The sequence below is a fragment of the Podarcis liolepis genome (assembly GCF_965112155.1).
Source record: "Podarcis liolepis genome assembly, chromosome: 9".
NCBI lineage: Eukaryota > Metazoa > Chordata > Lepidosauria > Squamata > Lacertidae > Podarcis > Podarcis liolepis.
The window spans coordinates 40,946,731-40,962,946 of record NC_139564.1 but is presented as its reverse complement, the minus strand read 5'-3'; the positions used below and the strand labels follow the sequence as shown (position 1 = coordinate 40,962,946).

The 16,216-nt window shown below is 39.0% G+C and overlaps 1 protein-coding gene across 1 annotated transcript in view; it reads right to left on the bottom strand.

The window, feature by feature from the left end:
* The window catches only part of GUCY1B1 (guanylate cyclase 1 soluble subunit beta 1), a 44,022-nt gene that overhangs the window by 21,255 nt on the left and 6,551 nt on the right, over positions 1-16,216 (bottom strand). Inside the window, exons 3-4 of the mRNA XM_083520028.1 lie at positions 1,505-1,605; positions 996-1,114 (exon numbers count right to left, since the gene is read on the bottom strand). Coding sequence (XP_083376154.1) covers positions 996-1,114; positions 1,505-1,605 — 220 coding nt within the window. The remainder of the gene's footprint in view (positions 1-995; positions 1,115-1,504; positions 1,606-16,216) is intronic.

The window sequence follows — 16,216 nt, the reverse complement described above, 5'->3', positions numbered from 1 at the left end:
CCCACATCAAATGGGGGGCGCCTTTTGCATGGTCACGTGCAGCCCCCCCCCCCCACGGATCCCATGCGGCTCCTGGCAATATGGGCTGGCTTCGCCCTCCCCAGGCTGGAAACCTGGAGGTATCCACCTACCTCAGCCAATTGCCCAATCCCACCTGGGGAGGCGTTGCCAGGGGATGGGCCAAGTAGGGCGATGGACCGCCCTGCCCACACAACAGAGGGTGGATCTTACCTGGGAATCATCAGTTGGCTCCAGAATTGTATATTTTTAAAAATAGTAATTATATTTCTTTCTTTCTTTTTGCTTGCCTTTCAAATTAAGTTTCACATATTTGTATTCCTTTTAATTTAAAGAATGTGTTCATGTGTAATTTAGTGTGCAACTGAAGCCTTAACTTGAGATGGTACAAATGCAAACTGGTAGGTAGGTTTTCCTGAATGAGTGTGTTAATTCAGTTCTTAAATTGTAAAATCAGTTTATTTATGGAATAGAAAGTGCAGCAAAGCACTAATTATTGCCTAAGAGAATAGCCATAAATAGATTTCTCATTTGAAATTCTATGAACATGTACTGCAAGAGTTAAGTCCCATAGAACTCAACAGGCTTGGTTTTACTAAACATACAGGCCCAAACACAACAACCCTGAGGGGTATAGGAAACAATAAATGACGTGGTAACCTTTGGGGGATTGAAATGGCCACAACTTTACTAATTACAGTTGCAAGAAGGCTTTGGCTTAGGCATCGGGTATATCTCCTGGATCAGCCAAAAGTAACTTCCATGGCCCATTAGCCCACATGTGGGCATATGGACAGAATCCTTCCCCTTGGACCCCTTTACTGGCTGGGGCCGATGATGCTGACCAACCAGATGCTTGGAAGGTTTTTGCCTCCCCACCTCTAGTTTGCCCAAGGGCACACTGAGCCACAACTGCTGCTCCCATCGAGAAATTACACTGGAATTTGACCATTAATGGTTTGCCACAGATTTCTTACCTGCAAAAATTCTCTAACATTGGAGCCCAATACACGCAAGATGGTGTCATAACCAGATTCTTGGCAAAACACAAAAAACATCTTCCCAAACATCTGAAGGATTTCTCCAGCGTTAAGGTCTAAAGAAAACATGAAATATTATATAATACCTGAAGGCACTGAAGCCCTGCAGAACCAAAAAATAATAATCACATTTAATACTTCCTAATCACACTGAGGAACATGAATGCATTGGGCTTTTAATATTTTATTGCAAGATACCACTGTCAGAATTCTGTGCGCTGTATTTTTGTGTACTTCAATTTTGTTTTGATGCATTTGAAATGCAAGCACCTTCTCTTTCTTTTAACAATGAAAACTGACATTCCCAAGAGGCTTGTGTGGCATGAAAAACTACAACGCAATAAATGCATTAATGCAAATCAACAAACATTGTGAACTAACTACACGTAAACTTCAGCTTTTCCTTAAATGTTAATCAGTGCTGAAGGAAATAAAAATATACTTACTAAGGACTTTGCTTGCCGCAGCAACCAGATCGTATGTTTTTGAATCATCATAAATAATTCTAACTAGAAACTGCCCTTCTTCATCCAATTGTGCCTCCCTCCTAAAACAAAGCACAGCAAAAATATAAAATAAATCTATGTATGTGGGAAACATAGCCAAATAATAAATATTGCAGTTGCTTATTAGCTGAGAAGGTTCAGAGCATGCTAGGTATAAAGATACCATACAATCCAGAGACAGCAATCTTAAATTATTTGAAGGCAGTCTGGAATAAACAAACTACAGAGTTGGTTTTCATTTTATATCAGCAGCTAACATATTAAAAGGGTGGCACTGTGGGTTAAACCACAGAGCCTAGGATTTGCCGATCAGAAGGCTGGCGGTTCGAATCCCCATGATGGGGTGAGCTCCCGTTGCTCGGTCCCTGCTCCTGCCAACCTAGCAGTTCAAAAGGACGCTAAAGTGCAAGTAAATAAATAGGTACTGCTCCAGCGGGAAGGTAAACAGCGTTTCCGTGCGCTGCTCTGGTTCACCAGAAGTGGCTTAGTCATGCTGGCCACATGACCTGGAAGCTGTATGCTGGCTGCCTTGGCCAATAAAGTGAGATGAGCGCCACAACCCCAGAGTCGGTCATGGACCTAATGGTCAGGGGTCCCTTTACCTTTAGCTTTAACATACTAATTGCTCAAAACTGGAAGATGCTCCCTCAATAATACCTTGAGAAATTATTTTAATTTTACCAATTTTAAAAAGTTTGGATAGTGAAAGAGATAGTGTGCTGATACTATAACATTTTTTCAATATAGAAATGAGAAATGGATAATAGTTGGATTGATTTTCTAATTTTGTAAGTATAATGAAGTCTGCAATGTACTGTTGTTCTGTTTGCTGATGAACAGATAAAAGGAAAAAATAAAGTAGGCCAAGTCCCGGCTCTTTGGTACTATTAATATCTTTATCCATCCCTATCCTATGGACAGAAAGCAGGTTTTTTTGCAGCTAGAAGGCAAGTTTCTTAATTCTCTCACATGGAAGATGTCTGTTCAGAAACATCCAGGTTTCAACCAACTGAAGAAGAAATGGAGGAACAGAAACAAGTCTCAAAATGGCTGTATCCCATTTTAGCATATGTGTGTGTGAATAGTTATATGAGCCACCCCGCTTTTCAGGTGCTATAACACAACAGCATTCAGCCTCACCATTAAGGAGAATTACCAAAGTAACAGAATCTAAAACTTTCCCAAAACTACAGTATGAGGAGTTGTTTCCTTAATCACTTGGCTGTATTACAAATGTCAAGATGTGCTTAGGAGCTTCACTCATCCATATCCCAGACATTCCACATTTATCAGCTGTGCAGGGCAAGGAACTTGCATTTTTCCTAGCAACAAAATGCTGAGGAAATGCTATTTTCCTAGAGGAGTGTTATGATGGAAAAATACATGTTCACCTCATTGCATATCCTATTTAAGAAATATTTTCAGCCATATTATGTTCATTTTGGTCAGAAATGACCTTTTTTATATATATAAAAAGAAAAAGATACTTTTAAGAAAGCAAATGTTAAAAACAATAGCCACCATAAATGGAGTTAATTATTAACTTGCAGGCTCCTGCACCTGCTTCCATTGTTTTTTTCAACCAATAAATCAGAACACACAGGTAGCATGGTATGAAAAACCACAGCTTTATTTATGCAAACATTTGGGGCTGAAAGTAAGGCAAGGCAGCAATGAACCCAGAAAAACATGCCACTCCCAAAGAAAAGGAATCCGTTGTAATCATAGTAACTAACTTTTTTGTTTAAGACTGGAACACGTAGATGCATGCCATCTCCTCCAAACATGTTGCCCTTGGGCTTGGAAACCTAATAAGCTCCATCAGTGATTTCATACAACTCACTTCTATGTAGTACTTGAGCATCAAAGAACTCTCATCTGACAAGCAAAAAGTTGTTATCGCTGGAAAGTGCTCATCAAAAAGGAAGGATTGCTTGAGCAAATTGTCAATGGAAAAATTATTTCAGTTTCTTGGATAAAATGCTGGCCCAGAAACCATCTCAGTGAAGCCTGAGGAATTGCATGCAGAACTGCACAAATGAGCGATGCCCCAAGCAGAATAGGAATACATGTAGAAAATATAATACAATTCTATAGAATAGCTAGAATGCACAAATCAGTGCTGACAAAGAATGCAAGACATAAATAATTCACTGCCCTCCAAGTGTTGCCAGGAGTGTGGAATGAGATGAGCTTCCTTTCCTTTGCAATGGGAATGTCCAGAGAGATCGTGGTTTGCAGTTTATAGGAGTTTCTCAGATACGATTTAAACAAGTGCTCACCTCTGAATATTTGCTAGCATTTCTGTCTATCATGGGCCATTGAAAAAATATCTCTACATGAATGTGGTGTTATTACTTTAAGAGGTTGGAGGCATGGAGGCAGCATGTGACTGGGAAGTATAAGCAGGTTTTGCTGCCACAGGCTGGCTTGCCAGGACCTGGCAACTGACACTGTCAGAATGATTAACTCATCAGAATAGGCTGGACAGAACTTCTTAGAAATATAGAGCGGTATTCAGATATGTTTTACTGTGTGCATCTTTCCACACTAGAAAAATATCTTTGTAAGAGTTGTGGACATTAGCTGTTTGTTGTTATGCCCCAAAAATATAATAAAATGCATTGGGGGAAACAAAAGAGAAGGAATGAACAGTTATCACAAGCAGGGTGGTTATGTCTATCCTCTCTCAGTGACTCCTGAACCTTAGCAGACTGTAGACAATCTCATCCTACGTCATCACAAAGAATATGGGACTAACATATCATTTAGGCCAACCCTTCATATCATTGTGTCTGCTTTGGAACGAGCGTCACAATGCAACGAATCAAGGGCACTGTTTCTCAAGTAGATACACACTTTCTAAATATTTTTAAATTGTGGGAACATGTACAGGGACAAGAAGAATTAATTGTTTGCAGTAAGGGTTTGCATAGATAAAAAACAGTGGGCGGTGTACCAAGATCCTGCAGAATACTTAGGGCAGGCATTGCGGATTGCTGAAAACAAACTTGTAAAGGATGACTGAACACCTCTGCTTTCCACACAATCATGCACACATATGATTTCCCTTCAAACATCCTATCTAGTCCATGGATTAGAGTGATCAAGGGGAAAGCATTTGTGTGTGTGTGTACACAGGAACAGGAGGGAGTTAGCATTTTTTGGCAAAGGGTTGCATCTCCTTCTGGAGGCTATGTGCCAAAGTGGGTGTGGCTCCCCCATGTTCTAACACACACACATCAGGACATCAATAACAGGACACACACAAACACACACATGTTCAACTTTCTTCCCACCCCACCACCATTTTCTCATCATACCACCTGGGATACAAAATAAGTCCAGTGCAAGACCAGGTGGCTGTGAGACCTCAGTTGTGAGCAACATAAATAAAAAAACTTGGTCTTAAACAAATTAAAATACATTTACACTAGTTAAGTATGGCTATAATAGTACTAACTTTCTGTTTACGTGTAAAACGGCCCACAACAGAAATCCAGTGGCTAAACCCAGCAAAGCCTTTAATTTTTATTTCATGTACAATCTGCTTTGGACTTTCCATGGGAAAAAGCATTTTTGTTTGTTTTGAAATACATTGCAATGTTTCTGAAAAGCTACTCTTGGGAACATAGTGCAATTCCCACTGATTAGAATAGGAATTGCAGACTAAAATGCCAGTCTGGCCAGTTGGCTCATGTGGTCCTGTTGATATTAATACATTGGAGCAGTTATGGATATATATTCATAAGAAATTGAAAGGGATAAGTCAAGATATCATGCACAACAGAGTGTTTGATTCAGGCCTCATGAGTTTTCAAAACCTTGCTTGGCCACAACCACATTGTATCTCTCATATTTGGTATCTCATTGTATCTCTCATACTCGGGATTAAAAGCAGACTCGCTGGGGGCAGAACACCAGAGAGTGGATACTTCCAAGGGCAGAAGAGGAGATGGCGATTCCTGTCAATCTCTCCTTCTCCCTGAAGCCCCCTGTAACTCTTGATATCTCCTTTGTATGATTGGGATACCCCTAGAACAGTCTGACAGGTGATGGAAGGAGCAGTAGGGAACAATCTATGAAAAGCATCTCTCCCCGGGTCCTACTTCCATAGGGAAGCTCTAATGGATCTTGAAGCCATTTGAAATGAAAGGAGCCCTTGAACCTGCAGAAGGGGAAGTCTAGATCCAAACCTAAATACTGTATTACAAAGAGAATATTAGCAATATTACCACATGGAAAGATACATGAAAAAAGCTTGTCATAGAAAGTAAGGCTGAAATCTCAAAATAGAAACTTTTGTGAGGGTCATAGTCTTCTGAGATTTCATCCATACTTTTCAATGCAAAATATCTTCAAAAGTGAGTGATAACTGTGGTGAAATATTGGAATCCTTATACACTGAGGTAATAAGATCAGTAACTGTGATTGTCTTAAGATGCTGGTTCAAAATTAGCCTTGGGCAGTAATCTTTGGAAAACTCCCATCTGCAGCTGAGGTTGGTTTCTCATAAAGTTCATCCAGTATAGTAGCAAGCTTTTAATGTCTACGTGTGGGAGGTTTTCTTTTAAAATGGCTGCCAAGTCAAACAAATAGAAAAACAATGTGATTTATGATTGGTGTCATCTTTCTTTTCAAAACAGGGTGTGCTTCAGTGCTTAACTAGATTAAAGTACCAAAAAACCCAGTAAATGTATATGGAAGGGGGAGGGAGCTTAACAACAGCTCTAGAAAGGCAAACAAAGGAGTTTAACTCCAGATCTCTGTACATAATCAACTTGTTTTTTGAAAACACATCTATTTTTGAGAATATACCATGTTATTATGATAACCATGCTGTAACTAAATACAATGCATTGGCTCTCCACAATGTACAAAATACCTGCCAAGTATTAGACTATATATATAGTGGAGGTATTAATTTACAACCATGAATAAATAGTTCACAACTCTTTTCAAACCCTGTAATGCTTTTATATGTCACAAGAAGATGAGAATGAAAAAAGTAACAGGACCTGATTGTTTTCGTAATTGCCTTCTAGTTTGCAGAATGTATCTGCTAATACACTAACAGGAATTAGCCATTAAAAGGACACTGGACTAGCAAGGCCAAGAGTAATTAGGCATCTTGCAGACCACTTCTAACTCATCAAGGCCTTTTCTCTTGGCCCCCACTCTCCACTGCAGGGGGGGGGGAGAATTGTTCATTTAGCTTTGAGGATTTGGAGACAACAGAGTTCAGTTGCAAGTTTGGATATGCAGCATAATTTCACTATGTGCAAAAAGGATGACCTCAGGTTTCAATCCTAAGTACATACCCTGGGAAATAACCTAATGAGACATACTCCTTCTCCACATCATTTGTTCAGCATCCAACCACTTTTTCTCTCAGTGCCCAGGTGATTTTGCTGCTTGAAGCAGAGCTCCAAATGGCAACCCCCACAGCCAAGAGAAACTTTCAAAAGTTCAAACATCACTTTCTACCTTCACCTGTTCCCTAAATTTTATCACACATAGCAAACTGTTTCTTCTTACTGTATGATAGGGCTATCCTCATTTTCTTCCAATTTATCTGATTTCTTCCCTACTTCTAGATGTTTTGAAGCTTACTCTGGAAAATGCAGAGAAAGCATGAGGGTGTTTTATCTGCTGGAGGTTACATGTTCACATAGTGGTCATAATCTCCTCTCCAGAAACCATCACGCTTGTGCATTTGTACTAAGCCAAGGTCTGGATAAGCATTATATGTAAATCAATTTGCACAACTCACTTCAATGGACACAGTTCAGACAAAGCTAAGCTCATTTAAGCTGTATTAAAGTCAGTGGGAGAGCTTTAAAATATGTGATCAACTCTCACACTGTAAATATGGGACTGAAAAGTTCTTAACTTTGGTCGGATGAAAACATGGAAGGGGGCTGCAAATACCATTTTCAGCTGAGGTCAAGCCACTCTGGTTGTTTTACTGTAAAGTAAAACTTTACTGCAAGTATCCAAACACACAAACAAGATCGCAATATAATTTTTTTGCTGTACAAATGTCAAACTTCAGAGCTTGCAGTGTTTCTCCTTACTGTGATTTATGGTTATGTTAGAAGCTTTTCAGTCTTGTGACATATAACCTTGACATTTTATCTATAATACATTTCCTATTCACTGTGAAACTCCCTACAATAAATGTTTAATATAAAGAGGAAGAGCTCATTTGTAGCAATGCTCCCAAGAGGGAAATTGCAACATAGAATGGCTACAATGTAAGAAGGGTAAAAGAAAGTGCTACAAACTTCATAGATGTGAATATATTCAAGCTTCCCTGGAAAAACTTACGTACTATGCTGCCATGAACAATTAAATATAGCACAGAACTGTATTCCCTTGCAATTAAACTTTTCCTGCGTATGTGTATGGCACTTAAAACACGTTCTTTTTAAAAAAATAAATAAATAAACCCAAGGTTGCTTTTATATGTCAGGCATTGTTTCTGTTGGGCTTTTTGCCACTATTGTGTGTAAGTAGCCCTTGCTGTTCAACAGATACTATCATGCAGCCATTTCAAATCAGGTTTCTAAAAGTCACCTCAATTCAGATTAATGTTCACCTCTGAATAAACCCCAAACAGACCCAGATGCATGCATCTAACATAACCTCACGTGTTACAGCCTGGCTGCCAGAAGAATCCAAACTCACCACATTGGCTGATTATCTTCCTCCTTTGTACAGAAGCACAAAGCTTTGCATCTCACTGTATGTGCATGGCACTATATTTGGATCTCACTGATTTACCAACAGCATGGTAATCCAGAAAGTGAAACGATGGAGGCACAGCACTTAGAGGTCTTCAACCATGGGAAGATATGGAATTTGAAAAACTTTAACGTTGGTCACTTAAGGTCTCTCTCTGGGTTCACATTGTGAAATATTTGGTGATCTCTGTATATAGCGTGCTGGAGTAGGATACCAGTGCTAACACCATAACAATAACACACACCTAAAGGTTAATCATTCTGTTAGAAAAAAAGTTTCTTTTCCTGCCACTCCAATGCAACTGTTCCAGACCTTCCTCAGCATGTTGCTGCAGCCAAGGCACTGAGTTTCCACATGGACAGATTCAGGACTTCCCCACTTGAAGAAGCTCACACTGGGCAAATAGGTCTGTCAGCCTAACTGATCCCAAAGTGCTGTTGTAAAGATAAAAAGCATATCTCTGCTCTGAGCTCCTTATATGAAGAACGGAATGCAATTTTAATCTTTTTTTTAAAAAAAAAAAAAACACCGGTTTAGCATCATCAAAAAAGAAAGCAAAAATAGGGCTATGCACTGATTTGCATCACCAAGGTGCAGAATAGAGTGAGCTGCCCATGACATGTCACCATCCTTTTCTTGCTTACTAGAGGAACAAACTGCATTCATTCATTTCTGTGAGAAAGTAAAGTGCTGCATGTCTGGATGCTTTTGCGATGAGAACAAAACTTGACCTCTTCTCAACACTGGGCTCCCCAACTTCCAACGCAAAGGACACCTCAATGGGCAGGGAGCACAGAAGCCCAATGGATTGCAAGCCTGCATTCCTCATCTGTCAAAATGGCAGGCATTTTGCTTGCAACTAAAATATGAGAGTAAAGCTTGAATTCTACATGGCAGACATATACTGGAGGTCACAGTGTGGCCCTGAATCGATGCCATGGGTGACTCTCCATAAATACCACTTGGGGAATTATGCTGACAAAAGCAAAGGATGGCAGGGTTTCAGTACCTGCCATACTGCGTAGAAGAGGGGAATTCAACTTCTATCAGTTTGATATGACAAACTGCACCAGCCAAAGCTCCCTTTATACAATTGTTATAGCTACAGAAGCCCTGTTCTCTTTCACCTCCAGTTTCCCCACTGGTAGGTCAAACACAAGGTCATATATGTTTCATAAGCTGGGTGTATTGCCGGCCTCATTCCTAAAGGTTCTGTAAATATTGTAAACATTCAGTTAGTGGAAAAAATTATGAGTAACAAAATTAAATAAAAATGGGAATCTGTCCAAGGAACTGACTTTCTGCATAAATAGTTCTATTTATAACACTCAGAAGGCATGGCTATTTTTGCTGGTTGTCTGGACTGTGCATGAGTGTGCTTAATGTCGGCTTTCAAAATCATATACTGTAATTTATTGATCATTTAAAAAAAATTAGATGTAACATATAAAATAAACTGTGTGTTAATATTCCAAACACACATTAGCTTCCTTTATAAAACAAATTAATTTAAAATAATGCTTCATTAAAGAAGAGAAGAGGAGGAGGAAGAAGAAGAGTTTGGATTTGATATCCCACTTTATCACTACCCGAAGGAGTCTCAAAGTGGCTAACATTCTCCTTTCCCTTCCTCCCCCACAACAAACATTCTGTGAGGTGAGTGGGGCTGAGAGACTTCAGAGAAGTGTGACTAGCCCAAGGTCACCCAGCAGCTGCATGTGGAGGAGAGGGGAAGCAAACCTGGTTCACCAGATTACGAGTCCACCGCTCTTAACCACCACACCACACTGGAAACCATATTTATAATTCTTCTGTAACAATAGTAATCAGTTTGCAAACATGGTGAATATAGGAAGAGCCTGGTGATGATGCCAATGGCCCATCTAGCCTAGCACCCTGTTCCTGCTGTGGTCAACCAGAAGCCAATGTAAAGTGCAAAACCAGGGTCTGAGTGCAACTGCACTTCCTCCATCTGTGGATCCTAGCAACTGGTTTTCAGAAACACACTACCTCTAACAGCTGAGGTAGAAGCTCACCGTTGTGGATATTAGGCATTGGTAGCCTTAATTATCCATGAATTTGTCTAACCTTTTAGAGCCATTAAGCTGGTGTCCATCACTACCTCTGGTAGGAGTGAATTCTATAGTTTCATACACACTGCATGAAGTACTTTCTTTCATCTGCCCTGACTCTTCTAACATTCACCTTTATGGGATGTCCCCAGGTTCTAGAGTTATGAGAGATAAAAAAAACTTCTCTGTCCACTTGCTCCACCATGCATACACACTCTTTCATGACTCATCTTACACTCCTTTTCTCTAAATTAACCCCCCCCCCCCAAAGATGCTGCCTTTCCTCACAGAGAAGTTGCTCTATTCCCTTGCTCATTTTTGTTGCTATTTCCCAACACTGCAAGATCCTTTCTAAGGTGAAGCAACCAGAACTATACACAGTATTCCAAGTACAATCACACCACAGATTTATATAATGACATCATGATACTGGCAATTTATTTTCAACCCCTTTCTTCATGATTCTAAGCATGCAATTTGCCTTTTTCACACCTGCCTCACACTAGGTTGACATTTTTATTGAGCTCTTCACTATGACCCAAAGTCTCAATCCTGGTCCAACACCACCAAATATTCACGAGCATTGAAAATTTAGCTCTCTCTTTTTTTTTTTTTTTTTTTGCCCCAGTGTGCAGCACCTTAAACTTGCTTACACTCAGTCAGAAGAATCTTTTTGAAGTTCTTCACAACCCCTTTTGGCTTAATCCACCCTAAGCAAATTTTCTACCTCACTGCTCACCCCTAACTCTAAATCATTTATGAACAAGTCACAGTATCCACTCTTGGGTGACACCACTTTCTACAATAATTTTCCAACTGGAAAACTGTCCATTTATTTCTACTCTCTGCTTCCTATTTCTTAACCAATTACTGAGCTAAAAGATAGCTCAGCAGTTGTGGAATAAGAGGAAAGGCTAACTCAGGAAATATTTGGTAAGGTACTTTGTGTGTGTGTGTGTGTGTGTGTGTGTGTGTGTGTGTGTAGAGAGAGAGAGAGAGCGCTTTTTGAAAGTCTAAGCAGATGGTGTGAAGTGGATCACCTCTATCTATATGCTGGTTGACAGTATCAAAGAACTCAAATAGGTTACCAAGAAAGGACTTCAGCAAGACTTGTTCTTCTATATGTTTGAGAGTTTTATCTTTGTTAATACAGTACTTTTCAGCAGTTTTCCTGAAAGAGGCATTAATTGGCCTGTAATTTCTGAGGTCCCTTCTAGTTTTCATGTATAGAGGCTGATCTTAGGAACAAGCTACAATTTTTTGTTAGAAGATCAGCAATTTCACATTTGACTTCTTTAAGAACTCCTGGGTAGATACCATCTGGACCCAGCAGTTTGTCTGTTTTGTCTTTTAAGGCCTATAATTTCCATCTATTGTAACCATTATTTGCCTCAGTCCCTTAGACTCTCTTCCCCTGAAAGTCATCTTCCGGTGTGAGGACAGAGGCAGGCAAGAATCCATCCAACTTCTTGCAATCTACTTTCATTTCTTCAGCTAACTTTTGATTCTATATCATCCCAAGATGGAACTATTTTCCTAGTCAGTCTACTGTGACTAATGCAAGCAAAGATTTCTTGTTTCTTTATTTCATTGAATCATGGAGCTGGAAGGGACCCTGTGGATCATCTAGTCCAACCCCCTGCAATGCAAGACTATGCAGCTGTCCCTTATGGGGATCGAACCTGCAACCTTGGCATTATCAGCACCATGATCTAACCAGCTGAGCTATACTTGCAGGCTTTGTTTTAGCAATGTGCTCCTCAATTTTTAGTTTATATTCCCTTATTGTCTACTTGCATTTCTTTTGCCAAACTTTGTGTTCCTTTTTGTTCTCCTCATTTGGAAAAGATTTCCATTTTCTAAAGGAAGCCTTCTTGCCACATGGTGTATTTTATCTTTTTCAATATCAGAAAAATGCAAAGTGTCACTTGGAAAAAATTCATCCAACAAAACAGGCAGGTTCATAGCAAAGCTTTGTGTTGAATATTTATTTTACTTCTTGGTGATTGAAAACATTCAACCAATGAAGCAAAGCTGTTTTCCTACACCAATATCTTACGATAGTGTATAACATGTAGGGAATTGCGAATTTTTTTAAATTAAGGAGCGGGGGAAGGTGTTGAACAATGATATAAAACATTCACAGTTTACCATGATTAAAGAATGAATTACCATGCCTGAACCCAAACAAACATGTTTTTAAAAAGTTTCTTTTAATGTGCTAAAAGGAAGTTTTGAGAGGCTGCTGGTAGGTAAACCTTTCAATCCCATGCACCCCTTTCTGGGCAAGAGTGTTTTCATCCCAAATTTCATTGAACCAACTGTCCTGATTCAGAGCTTCATAAATGCTGCTATGAACAAGAGACCAGATATGTATATATAGGTTATCTCAAACTGCTATTGCTGTATACTGTTTTGGGATTTCTAGTTAAAAGACGTATATAAATTATATGAAATGAATAAATCAAGTGATAGGGATGGAAAAATATTCACCTTGTTAGCTAGGTGCTTTAAAATCTAGTAATGCTACCTAAGAATTTATTTATACAGTTTCTATTCCTGTATAAATTCCCAGTATTGAATGCAAACTCATATATATATATCTATATCTATCTATATCTATCTATATCTATCTATCTATCTATCTATCTATCTATCTATCTATATCCAGTGGTGGGAAAATAGGGGGAGGGGATCCTGATCTGTGGGAGAGTCAACTCTATGAATCCATCATTTCCTTCTGTGCCCATGATAAACTGCAAGAACTGGATAGTTGGCAAAATATCCCCTATTAATATGCTCATGGGTAAGACTGATTAGACAGATAAATGTAAAGTTTAACGCCTTAACCCTAACAGATGCTCACTAGTAGCTAATTAAGTCAAGCAAGAGCAGCTCTCTGCAGTCTGTACCAGTTAAAAGCTAGATAGCCATTTAGTACATGGCTTGTAGTCCCATGGAGAGTTTTCTTACAGTGAAAATACAGGAGGTTGCCAAACTGTGGTTATTTATAGCAGGTTTCTTGTGCTACAGGATCAAGTCAGGTGCAGCAAGCAAATAAAGCTCAGCTGCTTAAAAGCACTCTTTGTTACGGACATCCAGAAGCAGAATGGGGTCAACAAGCAATTCTAAAATGTGAATGAATTTGATGCTTCTAGGGCAGTGTGACCCATCCAGAACGGGCAACCCAACCTCTTCAAAACTGCATGTTAATATAATGCTGAACACATTAATATTACGTAATGGAAGCTATCAGCAACTGTATGTTCTCTGGCTCAGTTTTCATCTGATCATAGCCTCCAGGTACTGGCTTAGAACTACCAATAATGCTTCTGGATCAAGACAGCAACAAAAATACTTGGTGTCATCAGCATACTGATACCACATTCCGAATTTCTGAATGATGCCACATAGGATACATCACCTGTTGTGAAAAAGTAGAGACCGTAAATGCAGTCCTCCCCAAGTCCAACTCAGCTATTTAAATTTCATGTACCAACACGGAGGGAAAGAGGAATATTTCCCCTGCCCTTGCTCTTAGTTTTTACACATTGTGATTCTGCAAAGAATTTTGAACCTCTGAACATGGTTCAGAAAGAACCCAATGACTGATGGTATCAACTCAGCTCTTTAAGACTGCAATCCTATACACACCTACCTGTAAGTCTCACTGAAATCAGTGGTGCTTAGCTCTGAATAGACATACATAGGGTTGCAGTGCACATCTTTAAATGTTTAAAGTTTAAATATTTAAACTATTAAAAGTTTAAAAATGGAATTAACCACATTAATTTAATCAATATTTTATTGCTGAGGAATCAGAAAATGTGGCTCCTTTGTTATACCCTAGTAACTTTTCTAGTCATTATGAACTTGACTGATTAGTTAATATATCTGTTTAGTAAAAATAATTACAAGTCAAGGAAGACCACAAGTAATATTTTTTACCAAAGAGCAAAAACATGTATTATATTGAGCCTAGATATACATTTTCATCTTTTATAGCTAACTGCTACAATGAAATGCAATTTAAATCTACTTTCTTTCTGCCATAGAGAAGAAATGAATTGTTCTATTGATGTATTCTGGATGGATTATTCATAGCCATTAAAACTGCATTTAAGTTGGGCACAAAGTAAAAGACTACAGGCAAAAATCCTACTCACTCTCAGTGCATGCAGATAAATTATGCTGGGGAGTAGTAAAAGGAGCAGTTCTTTAAAATTCAGCTGAAACACTGACTTCTATAGTCCCACCAAAAATACCCCTTTGTAGATGAGAATTGCAACAATATTATAAACATCAGAAATTGGATAGTTTTTGTATCTTTTTAGTATCCTTTAGTATCTTTGAATTATCAAATATGCAAGATGCCAGTCACAAGAAAAGGGAGCTTCTCCCTATGCAAATAAATTGCAAATGCAGGGAGCCCAATCCAGATTTGGACAACAATGCAGTCCTGAAGGCTAAAACTTCCAACTACTGTAACCATGTGAGGGTTCTGATACAGATTCCTCCCCATGTGTTTGCAATTTACTATAAGAAAGCCATTCACACAACTGAGTGGAAGAGCAAACTTTCACTTGTGTAATGGGACTTCTCCTACCTCTGCTGTCAATCCCTCCCCCAACCCTCTGCAGAAGATTGCAGGGGATTCACAGGCAGGAATCCATTCCACCAACAATGTCCACTCCATTGGTTGATAAACACTGTTGTATTTCCTCCATAGTTCTGAGATTGCTGCAGCATACAGATGAGTATACTCCAGTAAATAAGAATTGGTTATGCTGTCACACTTTTGCACAGCTGTCAACTTTTCCCTTTTCTTGCGAGGAATCCTATTCAGAATAACGGAATCTCCCTTTAAGAAAGTGAAAAGTTGACAACTATGCTTCTGTCAATTTCTGTGTGCTTCTAAAACATTTGAGACACGTCGTGCAAGAAAGTTCTCAAGCCTTCACACAAACCCCCAAATGCACATCTTACTGCAGAGCATCATCTTGTCATCTACATATTGCTGAGGTTTGTAGAAAACACAGTTGTGTTAGCAAGACTTGGAAAATCTAAACACAGAACTATTTTGCATTTTCAGCAGAAGCAAAATGTTTTCTATGTATAGAAGTCTAAACCTACAGACTATTACAGCTGGGCAAATTTCCCCAAGTTCCTAAAGGTTAAATATGACAATTGTACTTTAACAAACTACAAAGATCCAATCATACATATCTCTGTTATTTTGGGAAGTGAGCAGGAGAGGATGCTAAATCACTTTTTATTACAATTACATTTTCACTATGGTCAGATTTATTTTTTAATGAAGAGAATTGATTGCTTGCCCTTATCACTTAAAAAGGCATGAAAACAAAATTCAGTATACAGTGGTACCTTGGTTTACAAACTTAATCCGTTCCGGGAGTCCGTTCTTAAACCAAGGCATGCTTTCCCATAGCAGTGGGGGACTAAATTTACAAATGGAACACACTCAACAGGAAGCGGAACATGTTCTGCTTCCACGGCAAAGTTCACAAACCAAAACACCTACTTCCGGGTTTGCAGCGTTCTTAATCCAAGTTGTTCGTAAACTAAGCTGTTCTTAAACCAAGGTACCACTGTATTACTATTATAAACATCAGAAATTGGATAGTTTTTGTATCTTTTTAGTATCCTTTAGTATCTTTGAATTATGCTAAGTGGTAAATTAAGCTAGTCTCAACTGGTGCCAAGTAAGCAGTGTGCACTATTCTGCAACTTTAGGCTAAAAATAACAGCTACTGGTACCAAATATGCAACAGCCCTAGAATCTACATGGAATCAGGGCCATTCTTGAGTATGA